The sequence below is a fragment of the Saimiri boliviensis genome, chromosome 4 (assembly GCF_048565385.1).
Source record: "Saimiri boliviensis isolate mSaiBol1 chromosome 4, mSaiBol1.pri, whole genome shotgun sequence".
Taxonomy (NCBI): domain Eukaryota; kingdom Metazoa; phylum Chordata; class Mammalia; order Primates; family Cebidae; genus Saimiri; species Saimiri boliviensis.
The window spans coordinates 108,005,246-108,024,227 of NC_133452.1; the positions used below are offsets into that span (position 1 = coordinate 108,005,246).

Genomic DNA, 18,982 nt, shown 5'->3' on the forward strand with positions numbered 1-18,982 from the left:
ATGCCCTTGATATGAAATCTGTGCCTACAATTCTCATCTACTTCTTTCCTAGGATTTTAAGACTGTGATTATCAAAATCTAAAGGCAGCTAGTTAAAGAAAGGAACAAAAAAAATCATTATTATATGTTTTGAATTCAGCTGGTAAAAGAATACAGGTAAGAACACCAAACTAAGTGTGGTCCCAGAGGGCAACATCTTGGTACTTGGAGGAGCCTGGGTATCATGTAAATGCCACACACTGTGCTTCTACCTCACTTATAACAAGTACAGCACCACCCAAGGCTGGTCTCCTGTATTTCTTTGCTGGTCAAAAAAAAAAAAAAAAAAAAAAATGGTGTAGGGAGATGATATATAACTGTGTTGATAATTTAGCATTATTACCTACTAGTCTTTTTACTATAATCATAATAGGTATACTGTGGTTAACTCAAAAATTATGAGACAAATCTGGGTAGCTTTCTTTGTCTAGCAAGTATGTTATTGATACATACTTTGACCCCAACAGTTAACTTGCAAAGCCTCAGCCTTAGCAAGGTGGTTCCTGGCAATCTCTAGCAAGAGTAGACTAAATGTTAGCTGAGTAATGAATTATAACATAACAATTTTTACAACTGCTAAAAAGAAATTCTAAGTTTTATCAGAAGATTCACATGTTCAAACACAATATCCAGTTTTAAAAAAAAATTCCTGGATAGTCCCTGGGATTTGTCAAATGGAATTTGACCTGGATCTTACTTAATGACAACTAACCAGTAATATCCATAATTCGACGATAGCTTTCCTTGAAGAGAAAATTGTGGATCATGTGTCTGTTCCAGTTAAGTAGAAATCTCTCACACTTTCCTTCTGGACTACAAATCTCAGGTTGGGATTTCAGCCTTAGCATTCAACAAGTTCACTTAGCAAGGCATAGGGTACGGGGTGGGGGACACAAGTGACAGGGCCATAATTCTTCTGCTTTTTCAATTTCTTATAAATTTTCTGCTCACAATTATAATGAAAAGTTCAGAATCAGAATGCTAGGAATAAAATATTTTAGGCAGCCCTTTGAGAATTTATTCTATTCAAGGCTATTCTTCTGTTTGGCAATTTAAAACTCTTTAGGTTTTTTTAAAAAATTAAGCATCCCTGTTATAGGAACAATAATGCAGAAAAGTAGCCTCTGCTCTAATGAAGTAGACACGTTCGATGTTTATCAACACCCACTCCAATGGGAGTAGAGATTTTCCTTGACAAATACAATTCTGAGTTACTCTCTATCTCAAATGTATCGCTCTGAAAACTTTCTTTTGCTCATATATGAAATCAGAACAAATACCTCTATTAATCTGAAAAACCTTAGGCTGTACATTGGCCAGAAATATGAGCAAGCAAAGTTAGAGGCAAATGAAAAGTAACATAAGGAAAAACTAAATTTTACTACAATATTGGTATATTTTAATATGTCTAATCAAGGGTTCACAAAATATATCTAACTGAGATCTTCCTTTCTCAAAAAATATAATCCCTTCACAAAATAGAAGCAGCAGCTGTCTGTTAGGGAGCTGCATTAAAAAATATATGAATACTTATGTTTTATAAATAAATTGCTAGAGCTGAAAATGCCTTCAGATACTAGTCAGACAATTTTCCTATAAATTTACTATCTAATTAATGCACCACTTAAAATATATCTTTCAAGCAGTCTTAGGCATTTAGGTGACACTTGCCCTTTGCAAGAAATAAAGAAGCATATATTTCAAATAGCAATTATGGTCATCCTAGTAACTTAGTTAAGATCACTTGATGTTGCAACAGTGATTTTTGGAAACATCTGTAGCAGCCTGGATAATATATGGGGTAAGAGTTTCCATTACTAAGATAAGTCTAGAATATCAAACTTTTTCACCAGGTGTTATTACAAAGCATGGGAATCATGATGCTTGTAAGTGATTCTTCAGCAAATTTTTCAATGCCCTTTTTCAACCAATGCTGCTTTTTTTTCCTTCTGATTCAAAGATTCTAACAGCCTGGCAGACAAATTTCAAAGATACAATCTAGGCAGCTTAAAGAGAAGTGGGTTTATGCAATTTTGGCATCTACTATAACCTAGGGCAGATCCAACATTTTCTCTCTGATGGTGCTACCCACTTAACTTTCAGTCATGAAGAAAGTACACCTGTAACAGGTGTCAGTATTTCCAGGTGAGTGAGGCAACTGCAGGCAAAATAAAAAAGAAAGAAAAAAATCCACCACCTGCTTTGGTTTAAAGCAATCATGCAATCCTTATTATATCCGTATCTTTCAAAAACTTATTTTCTGTGGCAAGCAAAGTGACTGGTAATGTGTGTGGCTTTTGTCACAGTGATGCATTAGGTAAGCATGTGTGTGCGAGTACCAGTGGGTGCTTCAAAATGCATCTCCGTCATCTTCCACTCTTCTTCTCTAAGGTTCTGCCTGTTTAAAAAACAAACAAACAAACAAACAAAAAACAATGCTAGTTATTTCCTTACATCAACAAGAAAATTCACCCTTGACAGGGGTTTTTAAATGTCAGGAACAGAAAGACTGGAAATCATAACGAATCACCCCCATGTGATTGGTAAGAGCAAATCCTGGCTTTCAGCATCAGAGCCCAGATTTAAATCATAGCCACCCGACCTGCCAAATACAAAAGTGGAAAGAGAGCTGCATGTTTTCAATGACCTATTGGGACTCCTCTCACAGGTACTGTTCCACTTGTCTATGGCTGGGTGGAAGTTACCTTGCTCAAAGGGCCTGTGGAGATGCTCGTTAACAGCAACCCAGGATGAAGAACCACTCTAGTATGACCATACCTGTTAGTAAAGAGTCAGTGTCCCAATCCCCTAAGTGCCACCCCTGCACCCTCCCCCTGAGCCAACAGATAAAGAGCTGACACCTTGCACAGAGGTCTTCCGTGGCCTGCTCGAGCTATGTCCAGTCAGTGCCCAGTGTAGACCAGTTGTTACCTACTTTGAATATCACCCCTGAAAGGCAGGGATCTGAAAGTATAAGCTTCTACAACAGGCCCTTCTTGGAGTCTATTAAATTTTAACTTTGACAGTTTTCTACCTAAAAATTATCAGTGAAAAGGCCTCCCTTTCTCAGAGTTAGTTAGGTATCACAGTGGGCCAGCCACTGTGGGCTCCAGCCAACCACAGGGGAAAGTGAGATCCCCTCACTGCCCCCACCAAAGTTTCCACACCATCTAACATTTACATCCTTTTAAAAATTATGTAGAGGACAAAAACTATATCCAGAGGCAATGTAGCCTGCAGGCCATCACCTAGAGACCTCCAACGTACCTTTGGCCTGCCCACTTTGGAGGGCAGCCCAGTCAGAGCCTACACTGCACCTGTGCCTGTTGGGCCCGTGAATGTCCTCTCCCACCATGTAAGCGCAATTATAGGTGCTAATGCTGTCTTTATGTTTCCTGATAGGCTTTTTTGTCCTGTTTTTTTTTATGTTTGTATACTAAACAAGTAGGAAAGGAAAAGAGAAAAGAGGGCTTTCATCTTCTAGTACATTAAACCTGTGAACCCTGTGTCAAAGCCTTAGACTGTAGACTGTATAATGAATCACTACCAAGGTGAAAAATAAAAGAAAGGGAGAAAATGCTAAATTGTTCTTGAAGACATTTTTACTTCTCTCATAATAATGATGAAGTATGAGTTCCTATAAGTATGAGTTGCTATTAGCCTTTAAAGCCCTAAATGGTTCATGGAGAGTGGCACAGACCTTGGGCTATGGACATCTGCTCTTGTCCCAGGTGCTTCTGCCCAGGGACAACTGATTCAGGTCCCTGAAAATGGTGGGCTGGATGGAGGTGGTATCCAGGGCCCTCACCACCTTTGGGATGGCTCCCTAAAATCAGTGGCACCAAGATCAACTTTATACTATGGCCACGAACCATGTGAGAATGTAAATTTCATAGATCATACATTTCCTGAGAAACTGTTGAGAAAATAAATTTCTTTGAAGAATAAAAAAGTCAGCTCAGAGTCTCTAAGGAATTTATATATTTGTGAAAAACGGGAACACACAGTATTTTTTAAAAGGTTTTTGCATAGACAATGATGCCCACTGGATTTATGCATCCATTAGACTATCCCATCCTAGTTTTTTCCAGTGCTTTGAAGATAAATCTGGACTTTTAATATCTTTAGATGAAACATGTTATAAAATACTCTAATTTTCCTAACAAGTATTCAAATGTTCCATCTTTATAAAAACAGTTTTAAGAACCTTTAAATACAGTATGTGTGGGTTTTGCCTCTGCTTAAAACATGTGCATGGAAACCACCCACAACCGTATGTGGACTTAACTGATGTAAAAACAAAGCAAGATTTCACAATGGCTATGCACTGCAGATGCTGGTATATAATTTATGTTATTGAGGGTCCCTGCCTTCCTCCTACAGGTATGCCAGAGATGGTACAAATCCTGGGTAGCCTCAAAATACCTATTATTTTCAGACATCAAAGTTCTCGGTAATGTACTTTTATTTCAGTTGTGTTAAAAATAGACACACTCAAAACCTCAATTACTATGTATATAAAGATTGCAAGAAAATATACAAAAATGTCAACATGGTTAGCTCTGGGTAGTGATTTTAATTCTGTATTTTACCATTTTTAAATATTTTCCCAATTTAAAAAAATGAGTCTAGGCTACTTCATATTTAGAAAGAAAATGTGTGTTTTAAAAGAAGGATTAATATCAAAAATAGTACCTTACTTAAGAAATTTTTTCTTATTTTGAAAGTGAATCCACAAGCTTAATAAAGTTGTGATAACACACATCATTTCTAGTTCTAAACATGAGAAAATATTGGCTCCTTTATGTTTTCTAAAAGACATATGACTTAATAACGTGGCTTCAAAATATTTTGATTAAGAAACTGAATTTTTTTCAAGGTTGACCATTTATTATTATGGACCATCTCATCTCCAATGAAAGTACGTTTAAAAAACCTTTAAATATGACTCTGAGTCTGCTATTCCAAAAAATACAAAGTAAAAAAAATTTGCAATTTAAAACCAAAAGTATCTACTACTTTTTGCTACCTTAAATTCTTGGAGGAATGGGGTATAAATTAGAAATAAGGTGATATTCTAATTTATAGCAATTGGAAAATAAAAAAAAAAAAAAAACTAGCCTCTGTTGTGTGTTTTAACACTGAGTAGTCTCTATGCATCAGAGGAAGCAAAACCCCCAAATCTAAGAAACTATATATGCATTCCACTAACACCTTCACTTTCCATGTCTAAGAATAATTTTAAAAAGATGAATTCTAAAACAAGAATAAGAAAAGATTCACCTACCTTTGATGCCAACCGTGGTTTCAGGCCCAAAAATGAAAAGACTGTGTTGCTTTCCTTGGATTCAAAAAAACTGTCATAATCCTAGAAAAAAAGGGAAGGAGAAAATTAAAAAATTAATCTTTATATCTGATGCTCTGGACAAATTCTTTACAGAAGTAAAATATGTGCCATTGCTCCATCCAGAACAGGGAAAAGCTAAATAAATCTGCTGAATTAGTCTGCTTGCATGTAAACATTTCTTTTTGTATGATGAAGAATGTAACAAGTTTTTAATCCAAAACCTAAACAAGATTAAAATGTAAGACATTTGACAACAGAAATGAAATAGAAACATACTCCTTTTCCTTTGTGGGACAGTGTGGAATCACTCTAACCTAAGATTTTACTCTAGGTCTTCAGTATGGAAGGCTGCCTCCCAACTCCACTCTTGATATTTTGTTATCTAGGGCTTTGAAAAAATAACTGGGTAAACAAAGCCATAAAGGTCTCCATGTGTCAATGAACATATGTCTTATTCTGCTTCTGAAGTTTTCCCACATTCTTTGAGACTATCTCCTAGAGGGAACAAAAAAATCAAATAAAAACTAAAGGAAACTATATTCTCTATAATATTTACCTTTGCCTCAGACATAGAATCATTTTTCTCTTCCTACCTTCACAAGGAAGCATCAAGGAATTCTGGGCAATGTGTTCGTTCAACTGTTTCTTTTCAAAAGTTGACATTTATCTTATGTAAAACAGTCTTAAAATTGGTAATTTGATAGCTTTATTCTAAGGGTAAATAATGTTAAGTGAATGATGATCAGAATCATTTTAGGCATTTGCTCTGTGCTAAGTGCCTTACAAACATTATGTCATTTAATCTCCAGTACAGCCTGCCAGGTTGGAGACTGGCTTAAAGTAAAGAAATATGTTGTCCAAGTTTGACAGCTAATAAGTGGGAGAACTGGTATCTGGGTTCATATCTCACTGACCTTGAAATTCACATGTTTTGTACTCTAGGATGCATCCTGCCCAAAAGGAAACCAAGTATGGGGCACCACGTGTGCTGGGGTCACTGAGCACTAATGAATCCATTGTTAAGCCAAGCCAATGGCATCAGTAGTACTTTAGAAACCTATCTAGAAATCTAAACTTGTAGAGATTTGCTTCTTGCAAAGCATGCCTCGTCTGATTAAAAATCTTTGAATCAAACAGACCCTCTTCTCGAAAAGCTTTAGCAACTGAGTCTCGTGGTTTGGAAGGCAGTAGGCTCAGGCTTTGCATGTGCTGCTCCTTGTGTCATTTAGGATCAGGCCTTCCTTGACCAAGCCAAGAAAGAGCAACTTTTCTGAAAAGAGAGATCTGGCCAAGTCTTCTTTGAAAATTGGCAGTTAAGCTTATATCTGAAGGATGAGTAGAATTAGCCAAGTGAAGGACTGGGATGAGGGCATTCTGGGCAGGAAACAGCACTAGTGAAAAGCGAAGCTGGCAAGGTAGATAGGGATCAACATATGCTGAGCTGTATAAACCAAGAAAATGACCTTGAATTTTATCTTAAGTACCAAAAGAAATCATATAAGGGTTTGCAAGGGAGCAAAATGATCTAGTTTCTTTTAGAAAACACCTAAATAACTGTGTGGAGAATGGCTCACAAAAAGGGTGGCAAAAATGATAGCAGGGGAAAAGTTAGTAAAGCCCTTTGGCAATTACAGTAAGCAACAGTGGTAGCCGGAATGATGGCAGAGGGCAGTAGATAGGCTGCAGATAAGTTTAGGGGTAGAACTGATCCTACTTGGTTGTGGATTTGATGGGGGAGATTAGACAGAAGTAAGAATTAAAGTAGCTCTGAGCTTTCTGGCTTGATAAAAAAGACTAGAGAATAAAGAATATTCAAAGGGAAGGTTGGAGTTGAAATTCAACATGTAATGTTTGAGAAACTATATGAGACACTGAATAAAGAAGATGTCAACTAAGCAAGTGAAGGTTCCTAATGGCTCTAGGATGTACATATTTCATGGAATTTGTAAAAAAAAAATTGTAATTTCTTATAAGACAAAATACAATCCTAGCTATGCCACAAAACAGGTCAAAGTTTGACATACAGTACAGGAAAAATCTCATGAACTGAAAATGTTACATTCTTTGTAATGATGCTATTTCCAGACTTGAGTAAAAATTCCCTCATGGGAGTTAAAGAAATAATTCTTTTCAGAACATACTTTCTCTACCTGACAATTTGTGGACTATACTGAATGTGGTAAGAGAAGGAAGAGAGCTAAATTACAGCTAGCTTTGTTCCGTCCTTTAAGATACCCACTATTATGGCTGGGCACGGTGGCTCACGCCTGTAATCTCAGCACTCTGGGAGGCCAAGGCAGGTGGATCACGAGGTCAGAAGTTCAAGACCAGCCTGGCCAATAAGGTGAAACCCCATCTCAACTAAAAATACAAAAATCAGTCAGGTGTGGTGCTGCTCACCTGTAGTCTCAGGTACTCAGGATGCTGAGGCAGAAGAATTGCTTGAACCGGGAGGTGGAGGTTGCAGTGAGCCAAGATTGTGCCACTGCACTCCAGCCTGGGTGACAAAGCAAGACTGTCTTGGAAAAAAAAAAAAAGCTATCCACTGTATGAAACAGTATACCTGTTCACTCTATACCATATTCAGCCTCTACTCAGTTGAAAGTCTTTCCCTAGGGAAGCTCATTCACAGCCATGGCCCTGATTAAATTCACATCTCACCCTGACCACTCCTCTGAGCTCTGGTTCCACAAAAGCCACTAACTGTTCACAGACTCTTAAACATAACAGGTCTAAAACCACAATTCATGATCTTCTACTCCACAAACTGGACATCTCAGAAAATGGCATCACCATTTAACAGCCCCTATCAATCAGAAATCAATGCATCACAGGACTCCTTTCTTCCCTCAACCACTATCTTACATATCTCTTAAGCTTCTCAGTTTTTCCACATTGATCTCTACCAACCTGATCCAAGCTAGACTTCTGCAACAACTTATCAACCTTTGCCTAATCTTGCTATTTCTACCCCATCATTCTTTCAAAGTGAGGACAAACTGATTTTTAAAAAGGCAGATTTGATTTTACCCTTTGTTTAAATCCTTTCCTTCGAGACTTCTCACTGCTTGTAAGATACAGAGTAAAATCCTTAATGTAATACGAAAGGCCCTATAGACTAAAATCCTTAATGTAATGTGAAAGGCCCTATAGACTAAAGTCTTAATGTAATGTGAAAGGCCCCATAGACTAAAATCCTTAATCTAATGTGAAAGGCCCTACATGGCCTGGCTCTAATTCATCAGGTTTAGGGAGAAGAAGGATCTTTTTTGTTGTTGTTGAGACAAGGTGTCACTCTGTCACTCAGACTTGAGTGCAATGGTATGTTCATGGCTCACTGCAGCCTTGACCTTCTGGGCTCAAGTGATCCTCCCATCTCAGCCTGCCAAATAACTGGGACCACAGGTACGCGGCACTACACACAGCTTTTTTTTTTTTTTCATTTTCTATATAAAAAAAATTTTAAAATTCATCTATGTAGATGAAAGAAATTATTGTAGAGATAACCCCTCTACAGAGAAGTTATAGAAGAGAGACCACCTCTTTGTAGACAGGAGCTCTCATTATGTTGCCCAGGCTGAACTTGAACTCCAGGGCTCAAGCAATCTTCCTGCCTTGGCCTCCCAAAGTGCTGAGATTACAGGCATGAGCCACCATGCCCAGCCAAGAGGGGTCTTATACTTCTACTTGCACCAACCACTGTCTGGTACAACCAAAGATTCATTTCTGGGAAACTGAGTGGTGTATATGTTTAGTCAACGGTGGATGTGATGTTCGGCAAACCATGAGTTATCTATGACCTTGATCAACCCCTTTAACCTTCTAAGACTTTCTTCCTTTCTGTATCAGAATACTAATGAAATCTCTTGGAACTCTAGAATTCTACAAAATAAAGGAGATTCCAGTAGAGTTGCTCCTAAAAGGACTGTTAGCTGTGACCAGATGTAAAGCCCAGCCTAGGTATTCCTGTTACCGCAGATATTTATTTGGAAATTGACTTTGTCTTGTTTAATTGAGTAAGTAAGGGAAGAAATATTAATGAGAAAGAAAAAAACTGAGGGCTAGTAACTTGGTCATCAAAATGCTATCCCTGTTCTTAAGTTTTAAAAGGCTACCATCTGTCTCTATGTGATTAAAAATATCTTTTTTTTTTTTTTTTTTTTTTTTTTTTTTTTTGAGACGGAGTTTCGCTCTTGTTACCCAGGCTGGAGTGCAATGGCACGATCTCGGCTCACTGCAACCTCCACCTCCTGGATTCAGGCAATTCTCCTGCCTCAGCCTCCTGAGTAGCTGGGATTACAGGCACGCGCCACCATGCCCAACTAATTTTTTGTATTTTTAGTAGAGACGGGGTTTCACCATGTTGACCAGGATGGTCTCGATCTCTTGACCTCGTGATCCATCCACCTCAGCCTCCCAAAGTGCTGGGATTACAGGCTTGAGCCACTGCGCCCGGCCTTGATTAAAAATATCTTATGTGGTCATTTGGGGTGGCTCATACCTGGAATCTCAGGGCTTTGGGAGGCTGAGGTATGAGGATTGTTTGAGGCCAAGAGTTTCAGACCAGTCTGGGCAACACATCAAGACCCTGTCTCTACAAAAATATAAAAATTAGCCAGGGATGGTGGCACATGCCTGCAGCCCCAGCTACTTGGGAGGCTGAGGTGAGAGGACCAGTTGAGCCCCAGAGTTCAAGGCTGCATGCAGTGAGTGATGATCAATCACACCAGTGCACTCCAGCCTGCGTGACTGACAGAGTGAGGGGGCGCTTGTGTCAAAACAAAAACAAAAACAAATAACTCTAAATGTCAGGGTGAAACGCAGGAAAGAAAAGCTAATGAAATGTAAAAAATAAAACATAAGAAACAATGCCTCACTCAATCTCTGTAAAAGTTGTATGAATTCTACTTTCAAAAGATTTAAGTGGTAACATGAAAATATTGTGCACGTAAAAAAGAAAAAGGCAAGGTATAATGAAAAAATGTTTATATTTCAGGTTTCAGTGTTTATAATTAAAAACTTTAGCCGGGCGCGGTGGCTCAAGCCTGTAATCCCAGCACTTTGGGAGGCTGAGGCGGGTGGATCACAAGGTCAAGAGATCGAGACCATCCTGGTCAACATGGTGAAACCCCGTCTCTACTAAAAATACTAAAAATTAGCTGGGCATGGTGGTGCGTGCCTGTAATCCCAGCTACTCAGGAGGCTGAGGCAGGAGAATTGCCTGAACCCAGGAGGCGGAGGTTGCAGTGAGCCGAGATCGTGCCATTGCACTCCAGCCTGGGTAACAAGAGCGAAACTCCGTCTCAAAAAAAAAAAAAAAAACTTTAATCTTAAAATGATCCCAATTCCCCAAATCACAAAATTGGAAATAAGGTAACTTCTCACATGCAAGTGTGATATATATAAAACAACACCTATAAAATAGACACATTTTGAGACTGCAGTGAGCTAGGATTGCACCACTGCACCCCAGCCTGGGTGACAGAGTAAGACCCTGTCTCAAAAAAAAAAAGTATATAAGATATTTTCTTTCATGTAGAGAAAATACGTAACATTATCAATAATCCATTTGTCCATATTAAATTGAAACCATTCTTAAAGTTTCAGTTACCAAGAAAGGTATTTAGAAATGTCAGATGTCTAGAAATCTCAGAATGGCAATATTTCCTACTTTTAGAAAGAAAAATTTTGCTTACGCTGTATTTCTATCATAATAATTACAAGCATTATTTTTATTTTATGAACCTTTAACTCAGTGCCCTACCACTATTGCTGTCAGGGTGCTTCTTATCTAAAAATTGAATAGGATTCACCCAAAATAAAAATTTTATTTAAGGTAATTAACTCCTTCCAAATGACAAATATTAAATTTGGTAATTAGCTTGAAAAGCAGAATGATTTAAAGAAAATCACTTTTAAAAGTCAGTGACTAGTATCTGACACACATCAGGTTACCAATAATTTCCCTCATGTAGGCAGATGAATTGCATTTGTTAATTAATGACTGACATGCCATGTTTTAGGTACATCATGCTAGTAACATTTAAGTAAATCCTATTTCTATTCTGTTATTTACCAGTTTTACATAATTGTGTGAAAAATTTACTTTCTAACATTCAAAGGCTTTTGAGTGGCCTGATGAATCCTAAAGTATGTAAATAAAAAGTGAAACTATTAATATTTTCTTTGTCATGTTTAAGCAAAAAGTAGATATGATAGAGATATGTTAAATTGCATGTGAAATAATTTAAGACGGATGCAGCAAACCACCATGGCATGTGTATACCTATGTAACAATCCTGCATGATCTGCACGTGTACCCCAGAACTTAAGAGTATAATTTTTTTTTAAAGTGAAAAAAAGTGAGTATCAAAAAAAATTTTTTAACTACTTCCTATTAAGATATAAATTCTTATTGTTGTAAGCATTCCAAAATAAAAGAAAAAAATCTGCTTTCTTATCATTTTTTTTACTTGTCAGGCTTATACATATTTCAAAAATACATTAGGATTGCTACTTCAAAGGTTAAAAGAATTGTATTTTTAAAACTCACATAAAGTTTCCAAACAGGCTCACTATAGTCAAAGGCACTCTCCCTCAAGTGTTTTGTAAATACACATCTGTAGATTGCACATTTCAGGACAATCAACCTTCTATACCTAGAGAATATAATGATTAGTAAATATTTACTTTGCAGAAAGATGTAACCACACAAATCATTTTCAAGGTAAAATTGCCCATTTCCGAAGCTGGTACATTTTCATTCCATTTAAGACAAAGGTCAAAAAATTCACTTGTTTCTAATGCCAACTGCTGATAAAAAGAAAAATCTCTAACTGTATAGATAATAGAATAACCAAGCTACTCTAACTCACTAAGGGAACATCTATCTAAATGCTGTAATTTTAAGAATACACCAAGCTAAACAGTTTTGTTTTCAATCTCCCATCACCTATACTTCTGTTTATGTTCAAGTGAAAACCAATGTTAGAGATATTTCTAAGCTCATGGTAAAATCTACAACAGGTAGAGTTAACAACAGTTTTATTCCTCCACAAAACTTACTTAAGGACATTATCTGTGCACTCTGATTAGACCATTATGGATTAAGAAAGCATCTGAGACAAACACCTTAATGTTCTTTGCCCTTTCAGTATCCCTGGAGAGGACAGTTAGGAAAGCCCACAGCAGCCAGTCTGATAAGCTGTATTGCTTTCCACAGCTAAGTCAATCACAATTAAGTGACAGGCCCACATTATTTCTTCATGCCAAGGACATAACCAAACAGGAGGCTGGAGGGAACAAAAACAATAAGGAAATGGCATAGCAGCAATCAATTCTAAATGAGCCGAAGTAAATTTGGCTTACCCAAAAGAAGAACATTTTTTAAAAAGTAATTTTTTAAAACTATAGGAGTTGCTTCAGCTGCTTAAAATGGACAGAGGCTGCTTCTCAAATTTTCTTTCAAGCCAGAGGTAGCCGCTGAGCAGAATTTCTTGATTTAGTGGATAAGGGTTGTTAATGCCATAGTCTATTTTATGATAATTTGCTATAGAAAGAAAAAAAACTGTAGACAATTTCAATCCTAGCAGGATAGGTAAGATGCAGTTATCTAAATAGCTTCATTTGGCAATTTAAATACCAAATACCAAAATATGAGTAAACCCAAAGGTGAGAATCTCAAATTCCTAATTCATGTCTGATCATGCAGGTTCAAGACAGCAAAGCAAGCAAATATATCTACCTCCCCTCTTACCCAAGAGCCAATTTAAACTGGAGGGGAAAAAACTTAGGAACAGGAACCAGCCATAAAATTTTAGGAAATACCCAGAATATATAAAACAAATACAACCAAACAGGTAGATAAAACACAGCAGGGGAAACCGCAGCCCAAACCAACAGAGTAACAGTCCTTCCCAAGGAACCTGCACAGAAATCACAAGCCTGAGACAATGAACACAACAATCGGGAGCAGGCTATGGCAGGGCAATCAATGTAAAAAAGAAGTACATTTGTAATGACTTAGACAGTTTTCTTCCCAGTGTGCCCAGAGCTCCAGAGAAGTGCTCTCCAAAGAACACTCGTTGCCTATGTGCTGAAAACTTCTGGTGAGGCTACATGGGCTTGAGAGAGGCCAGTAGAGCCTGTGGTCACCTTGGACCCCACATGAGACACAGAAAGGGAAAAATGGAAAGAAAGTTCACCCTGGAGGGACACACACTGAAATCCATTGCTGCCTGGGTGTAGCCCTTTCGTGGGCACCTGAGGAGTTCCATTCGACTTCTGTGCTGCCCCTCTTCCTTACACAGTCTTATTTATCCCTCTTGCTCAACAGAAAGCAGGCCTGTGAGTTACTGCGGGAAGCCAAGCTGGCTCCTAAGAAAGAAAGACAAAAAACAACACCTAGAACTAATGCTGAAGAACACGGAGATAACTTATATAAGAAGCTTGAAAAGAGGCTTTTCAACTAATATCCTTGGAGAGATTAAAGAAAACGCTGCATTTACAAAACAAGAACAAGTCACTATTTTTAAAGGAATAATAAGAAACAAAAGCACTCCTGAAAATTAAGTTTGACTGCCAAATTAAGAAGTTGATAAAAAGAATAAAAAGCAGTATAGCATAGGGCTAAAAACCAGGCTAGTGATCTAGAAGATAAAAGTTAAGAATGCCTCTCAGAATGTAGAATATCAAGCCCAAGAGATGGAAATTATTAGATAAGTCAAGAATATTGAAAGTTAGAACATAAGAGTAAAACTTCATCCAAAATTTGGAAAAAGATCCTGAAGATGAAAAAAAAAAAAAGATAATGGAAGGGAGGGGAGAAAAGGGCAAAGAAATAACAGAATTTGCTCTGTTATCAGTCCTATTAATTGCTGAGCAGAATTTTTCTGTAAGAGTACATACTGATGAAATTCCAAAGCTTCAAGAAAACTCTAAGATCTTCTAAAATGAGAAGCAAGACAACTTACCTATAAGAATCTAATCTAACAACATGAAGTCTTCCAATCAATACAAATATTATGGAAAATGGAATAATGCTTCCTGAGGGAATATGGTTTTAAATCTAGCCTTTTATATTAAACAAAATTATCAATTAAGAATGAAAGACACAAAATTAAAGCATTCAGAAGGTTTACGAAGTAGGCACACGATGTTGACAAAATTTTTTTCAGGACATAGTCCAGGCAAATTAAAAAAAAAAATACAAGAAGGAAAAGTTACACCTCTCATGTTTTCCAGACAAGTATGAAGTAGAGGAAGTGAAAAGGTTAAAATGTATTAAGAGATTCTCTTGGATACTGACATTTCTGTCATTCTCCCTTAAGCCACAGGGATTTAGTAAAATAGGATTACATACCCTCCTCTTTCTATGGCTGCTCACACTACTAAGCAGTTCTGTAGGGAATGGTATTTATACAATTACAATACTATACATATAATATATATTTATATAATTATTATAGTTACAGAAGAGAATGTGACATATACTTTGGCAATTCATGTGTGTATGTATAGTTGTATATCAAAATGGGAGATAAATGAGAGAAGCTATAAAAATGTCAATTTTTCTTCAACTTTCAAAGAAAAAAGTAAATACTGTCCAATATTTAAAATCAAGGAATATAGATATTAATACATGAATGGCAAGACCTTAGAAAAATGACAAAGCAGAGCCTCATGAAAAGGCTACATGTTGGGGAAATGAGAGAAGTCGCATAAAGAAGAGGAGAGGAAAACCAACTTCTTACTTTTGACCCTTTATCTTGACATTGATATTAACATGGCCTGATTGTCTTAACAGTTTTGCTCTCTCTTCATTAACTCCAACTGCTTAAGGCTCATAAAGAGAGATAATTTGTAAATGGAAAGAACACCACCAGTTTGGATATTAGTTAAGATATACTGCTAGCCATGCAACTGGGGTGGCCTCAAACTGTCTGTATAAAGGCTTTCAGTATTCACAGCACAAGTCATCATTTTTATGAAAGTCATATTGCAGGAATTCATCATTGTAGAATATTAAGGCAAACATCTCAGAAGGTAAAAATGGGAGATTAAACATTTATAGACAGAAAAATAAAAACTAGGGTTATACCAAAAAGATAAAATGGCAGAGAATATCTAATTATATTGCTGTGCTTCTGGGCATGCAACTGATCAGCAATAACCATAAATGGGAATTTGTATCACGCCCTCTCTACTACTCAACTTTTCCCTGCCTGTTGTCTAGAAAGATGCCACATAAGAATATGTACAGAAAACATCTAATAGAGAAGATTCTCCTTGCTTAGATAACTGGTCTTTTAGACAGAAGGCCTCAGAATGCTGATTTTCAAATGCAGACAAAGTTTCCTAAGGACATGCTACCTGTGGGATAGGTGAGCTTCTAACAGAGTTAGTTTTCTAAAGGGATTTCATTGTAAAAGTTTAAATATAGATTCAGTAAGATTGCTTTTAACAATCTGGCTTTGAACTTTATTAACAAAACAGAAATACAGCACAGTCAGACTTAACAGACTTTAAACCATGTATAGCAAATGCTCAGAACCTTGACAAGACATGTCCCAACAGAATGGGCTGGCTACCTCCTGAGCTGAAAACACCTGTGTAGGTATTTACCCATTCTTATAACCATGTTTTTTAGGTATGTTCTGTATTCCTAGCAATCTAATGGGTACCAAACACTAACATAAATAGGACGAAGGTGAGCACAAGGTGCTTGGAAATCAACTGAAGGCAAAGACATGAAAAAACCTATGGGATAAATATAATAACAGTAATAGGGCACAAGTTTGCTGGGCATAGGGGAGAGGAAGTAATAACCAGAGTCCTAGTTAATTAAAGAAAGTGTAATAATAACGCACCTTTGGATTGAGCTTTGAGAGAAAAACAGGGCAGAATTATGGAGGATGCAAAAATTATAGGATTTGGTAATCAGCTAAGTATATGAGGTAAGGAAGATCAGTGTGGGGGTTATTTTTAGGGCTTTCCCTTAAGTATCATCTAGTAGATGTAACCATTAGCCCTAAATAAACAACATCCGTATCTTCAAAATAGAGCATAATATCCTGTGGATAACAGTTACAATTTTGGACTTTTGTTTTTTGTTTTTTTCTCTCCTCACTGACTCTAAACAGAGTTCTAGTAACAAATAATAACTGCAGACAGACTACGACGTAGGTCAAAATTTCTGTCCATCATTTTATTCTACTCCATTCTACCAAAGGACACACTTAATTGTGAGGACAGAGACCTGGGAAACAGCCAATCCAGTGCTTCTCAAATATGTCCACTAAAGAACTCAGAGTCAGAGGGAAAGGTGAATGGAATGTCCTGAGCAGGGGTAGACTATGGAAGGGACTGTGAGCTAAGAAGGATGTTTACATTTGTAAAGGTTGGAAAACAAAGTAAAAACAACAAATAAAAACAAAAACAGAAAAGAGTATGCAACAGAGAACTAGGCCCTCAAAGCCTAAAATATTTACCAGGTGACCTAATCCCTGATCTATAGGACTGGAGGACAGATTTTGAAGCAGGCCCCATAAATGTGAAATTCTTCTAAACCTTTGTTTTGCCTTAAAACTTAATGGAAATGAAACATCTTGCCCTATAATATACCAGTGTTTGTTTTGCTATTTAAAAATTATGTTTTGCAATGTGGTGAAAATCTTCAAGTCAAGTGGATGTTCTGGGCAGATGGGCAGTCTTTATTCTCTGACTTTGGTCACCCCCAGGCACTGAGAAACTCAAATCTGGTTTTATCAGCAACATATATAATAATCACCTTGTTTTTAACTTTTACTAGTTTTCATTTCATCAAATGAGTTTTTCTTGACCTTGAACCCAGATTGGGGGCCACAAACAATAGCCACTCATATTATACCCTAAAATATTTTTGTTGTTTGATAGAGGACTCTGAAGACAAGAAGAAGAGTGGAAGAGCCTAAAATGAGAATGCACGTCCTAAAATAGCATTCAGTTTAATGCACTCTTCAGAATATCTTGCCAGTAATGAACTGTTACTTCAAGTGGCTGGAAACAAACTAAACAGCCCACAGTAGGGAAATGATTAAGTGAATTATGATAATCCGCCAAGGGAATAGTATGCAACCTCTAAAAAATAAGATTACAATGGCATAAAAACTATTTTTGTTAAGAGAATAAAACAGGGCACAAAATAATATACATAGTAGGACCCTTTTCACAAGATGGCGCCGAAAGCGAAGAAGGAAGCTCCTGCCCCGCCTAAAGCCGAAGCCAAAGCGAAGGCTTTAAAGGCCAAGAAGGCAGTGTTGAAAGGTGTCCACAGCCACAAAAAGAAGAAGATCCGCACGTCACCCACCTTCCGGCGGCCCAAGACACTGCGACTCCGGAGGCAGCCCAAATATCCTCGGAAGAGCGCCCCCAGGAGAAACAAACTGGACCACTATGCTATCATCAAGTTTCCGCTGACCACTGAGTCTGCCATGAAGAAGATAGAAGACAACAACACACTTGTGTTCATTGTGGATGTTAAAGCCAACAAGCACCAGATCAAACAGGCTGTGAAGAAGCTCTATGACATTGATGTGGCCAAGGTCAACACCCTGATTCGGCCTGATGGAGAGAAGAAGGCATATGTTCGACTGGCTCCTGATTACGACGCTTTGGATGTTGCCAACAAAATTGGGATCATCTAAATGGAGTCCAGCTGGCTAATTCTAAATATATGTATATCTTTTCACCATAAAAAAAAAACAAAAAAAATATATACATAGTATGATTAATAATCTGATTTTTAAAATTTAAAGCTACTTTTTTGTTTTTTTTTTGAAACAGTCTTGCTCTGTCACCCAGCCTAGAGTGCAGTGGTGCAATCTTGGCTCACTGCAACCTCTGCCTCTCAGGTTCAAGCAATTCTCCTGCCTCAGCCTCTCAAGTAGCTGGGATTACAGATACTTGTCACCATGCCCAGCTAATTTTTGTACTTTAGAATTTAGTACTAAATTCTGTAAGGATTTCACCATGTTGGCCAGGTTGGTCTTGAACTCCTGACCTCAAATGATCTGCCCACCTTGGCCTCCTAAAGTGCTGGGATTACAGGTGTGAGCTACCGTGCCAGCCTAAAGCTACTTTTTAAAAGGAGGCAATACATAAAGCAAATGTTTGCAGTCTTATTTGAAAAGTAAAACTGACTGTTCCCCCTTCTTTCCTATTCTGATCTGTCAAACTTTCTGTACTTGCCTATTGATTTTAGTGCTGGGGAAATGAGCACTAATAAAAATAATGCTGTATAACCAATTAACTCATCATAAATACTTTCAAGTATCTCTTTCCAGTAACTTTTTTATCAGACTCTAGTTGACCGTATTTTATGTTTGTGTGTGGGCACTTAAAATGTGTGTGTGTGTGTGTGTGTGTGTGTGTGTGTGTGTAAGGTATGTGTATAAAATAATAGTGATTTTTTTCTTTTTTTTCAAAGTCTCACTCTGTCACCCAGGCTGCAGTGCAGTGGCGTAGTCTCAGCTCACTGCAGCCTCTGCCTCCTGGGTTCAAGTGATCCTCTTGCCTCAGCCTCCTGAGTAGCTGAAACTACAGGCACATGCCACCATG

At 37.5% G+C, this 18,982-nt stretch overlaps 2 protein-coding genes across 5 annotated transcripts in view; one reads left to right on the forward strand and one right to left on the reverse strand.

The window, feature by feature from the left end:
- Window positions 1–310: 310 nt before the first annotated feature.
- The window catches only part of SH3BGRL2 (SH3 domain binding glutamate rich protein like 2), a 165,881-nt gene continuing 147,209 nt past the window's right edge, over window positions 311–18,982 (reverse strand). For all 4 annotated transcript variants that reach the window (XM_039467917.2, XM_039467919.2, XM_074398031.1 and 1 more), the window contains 2 exons: window positions 5,327–5,407; window positions 311–2,437 (listed from right to left, as the gene is read on the reverse strand). In XM_039467917.2, coding sequence (XP_039323851.1) covers window positions 2,426–2,437; window positions 5,327–5,407 — 93 coding nt within the window. In that variant the 3' untranslated portion in view covers window positions 311–2,425. The remainder of the gene's footprint in view (window positions 2,438–5,326; window positions 5,408–18,982) is intronic.
- Window positions 17,590–18,124, forward strand: LOC101035528 (large ribosomal subunit protein uL23). Its single transcript, XM_039467920.2, has one exon. The coding sequence runs from the start codon at window positions 17,599–17,601 to the stop codon at window positions 18,067–18,069; it is 471 nt and encodes a 156-aa protein (XP_039323854.2). The 5' UTR covers window positions 17,590–17,598; the 3' UTR covers window positions 18,070–18,124.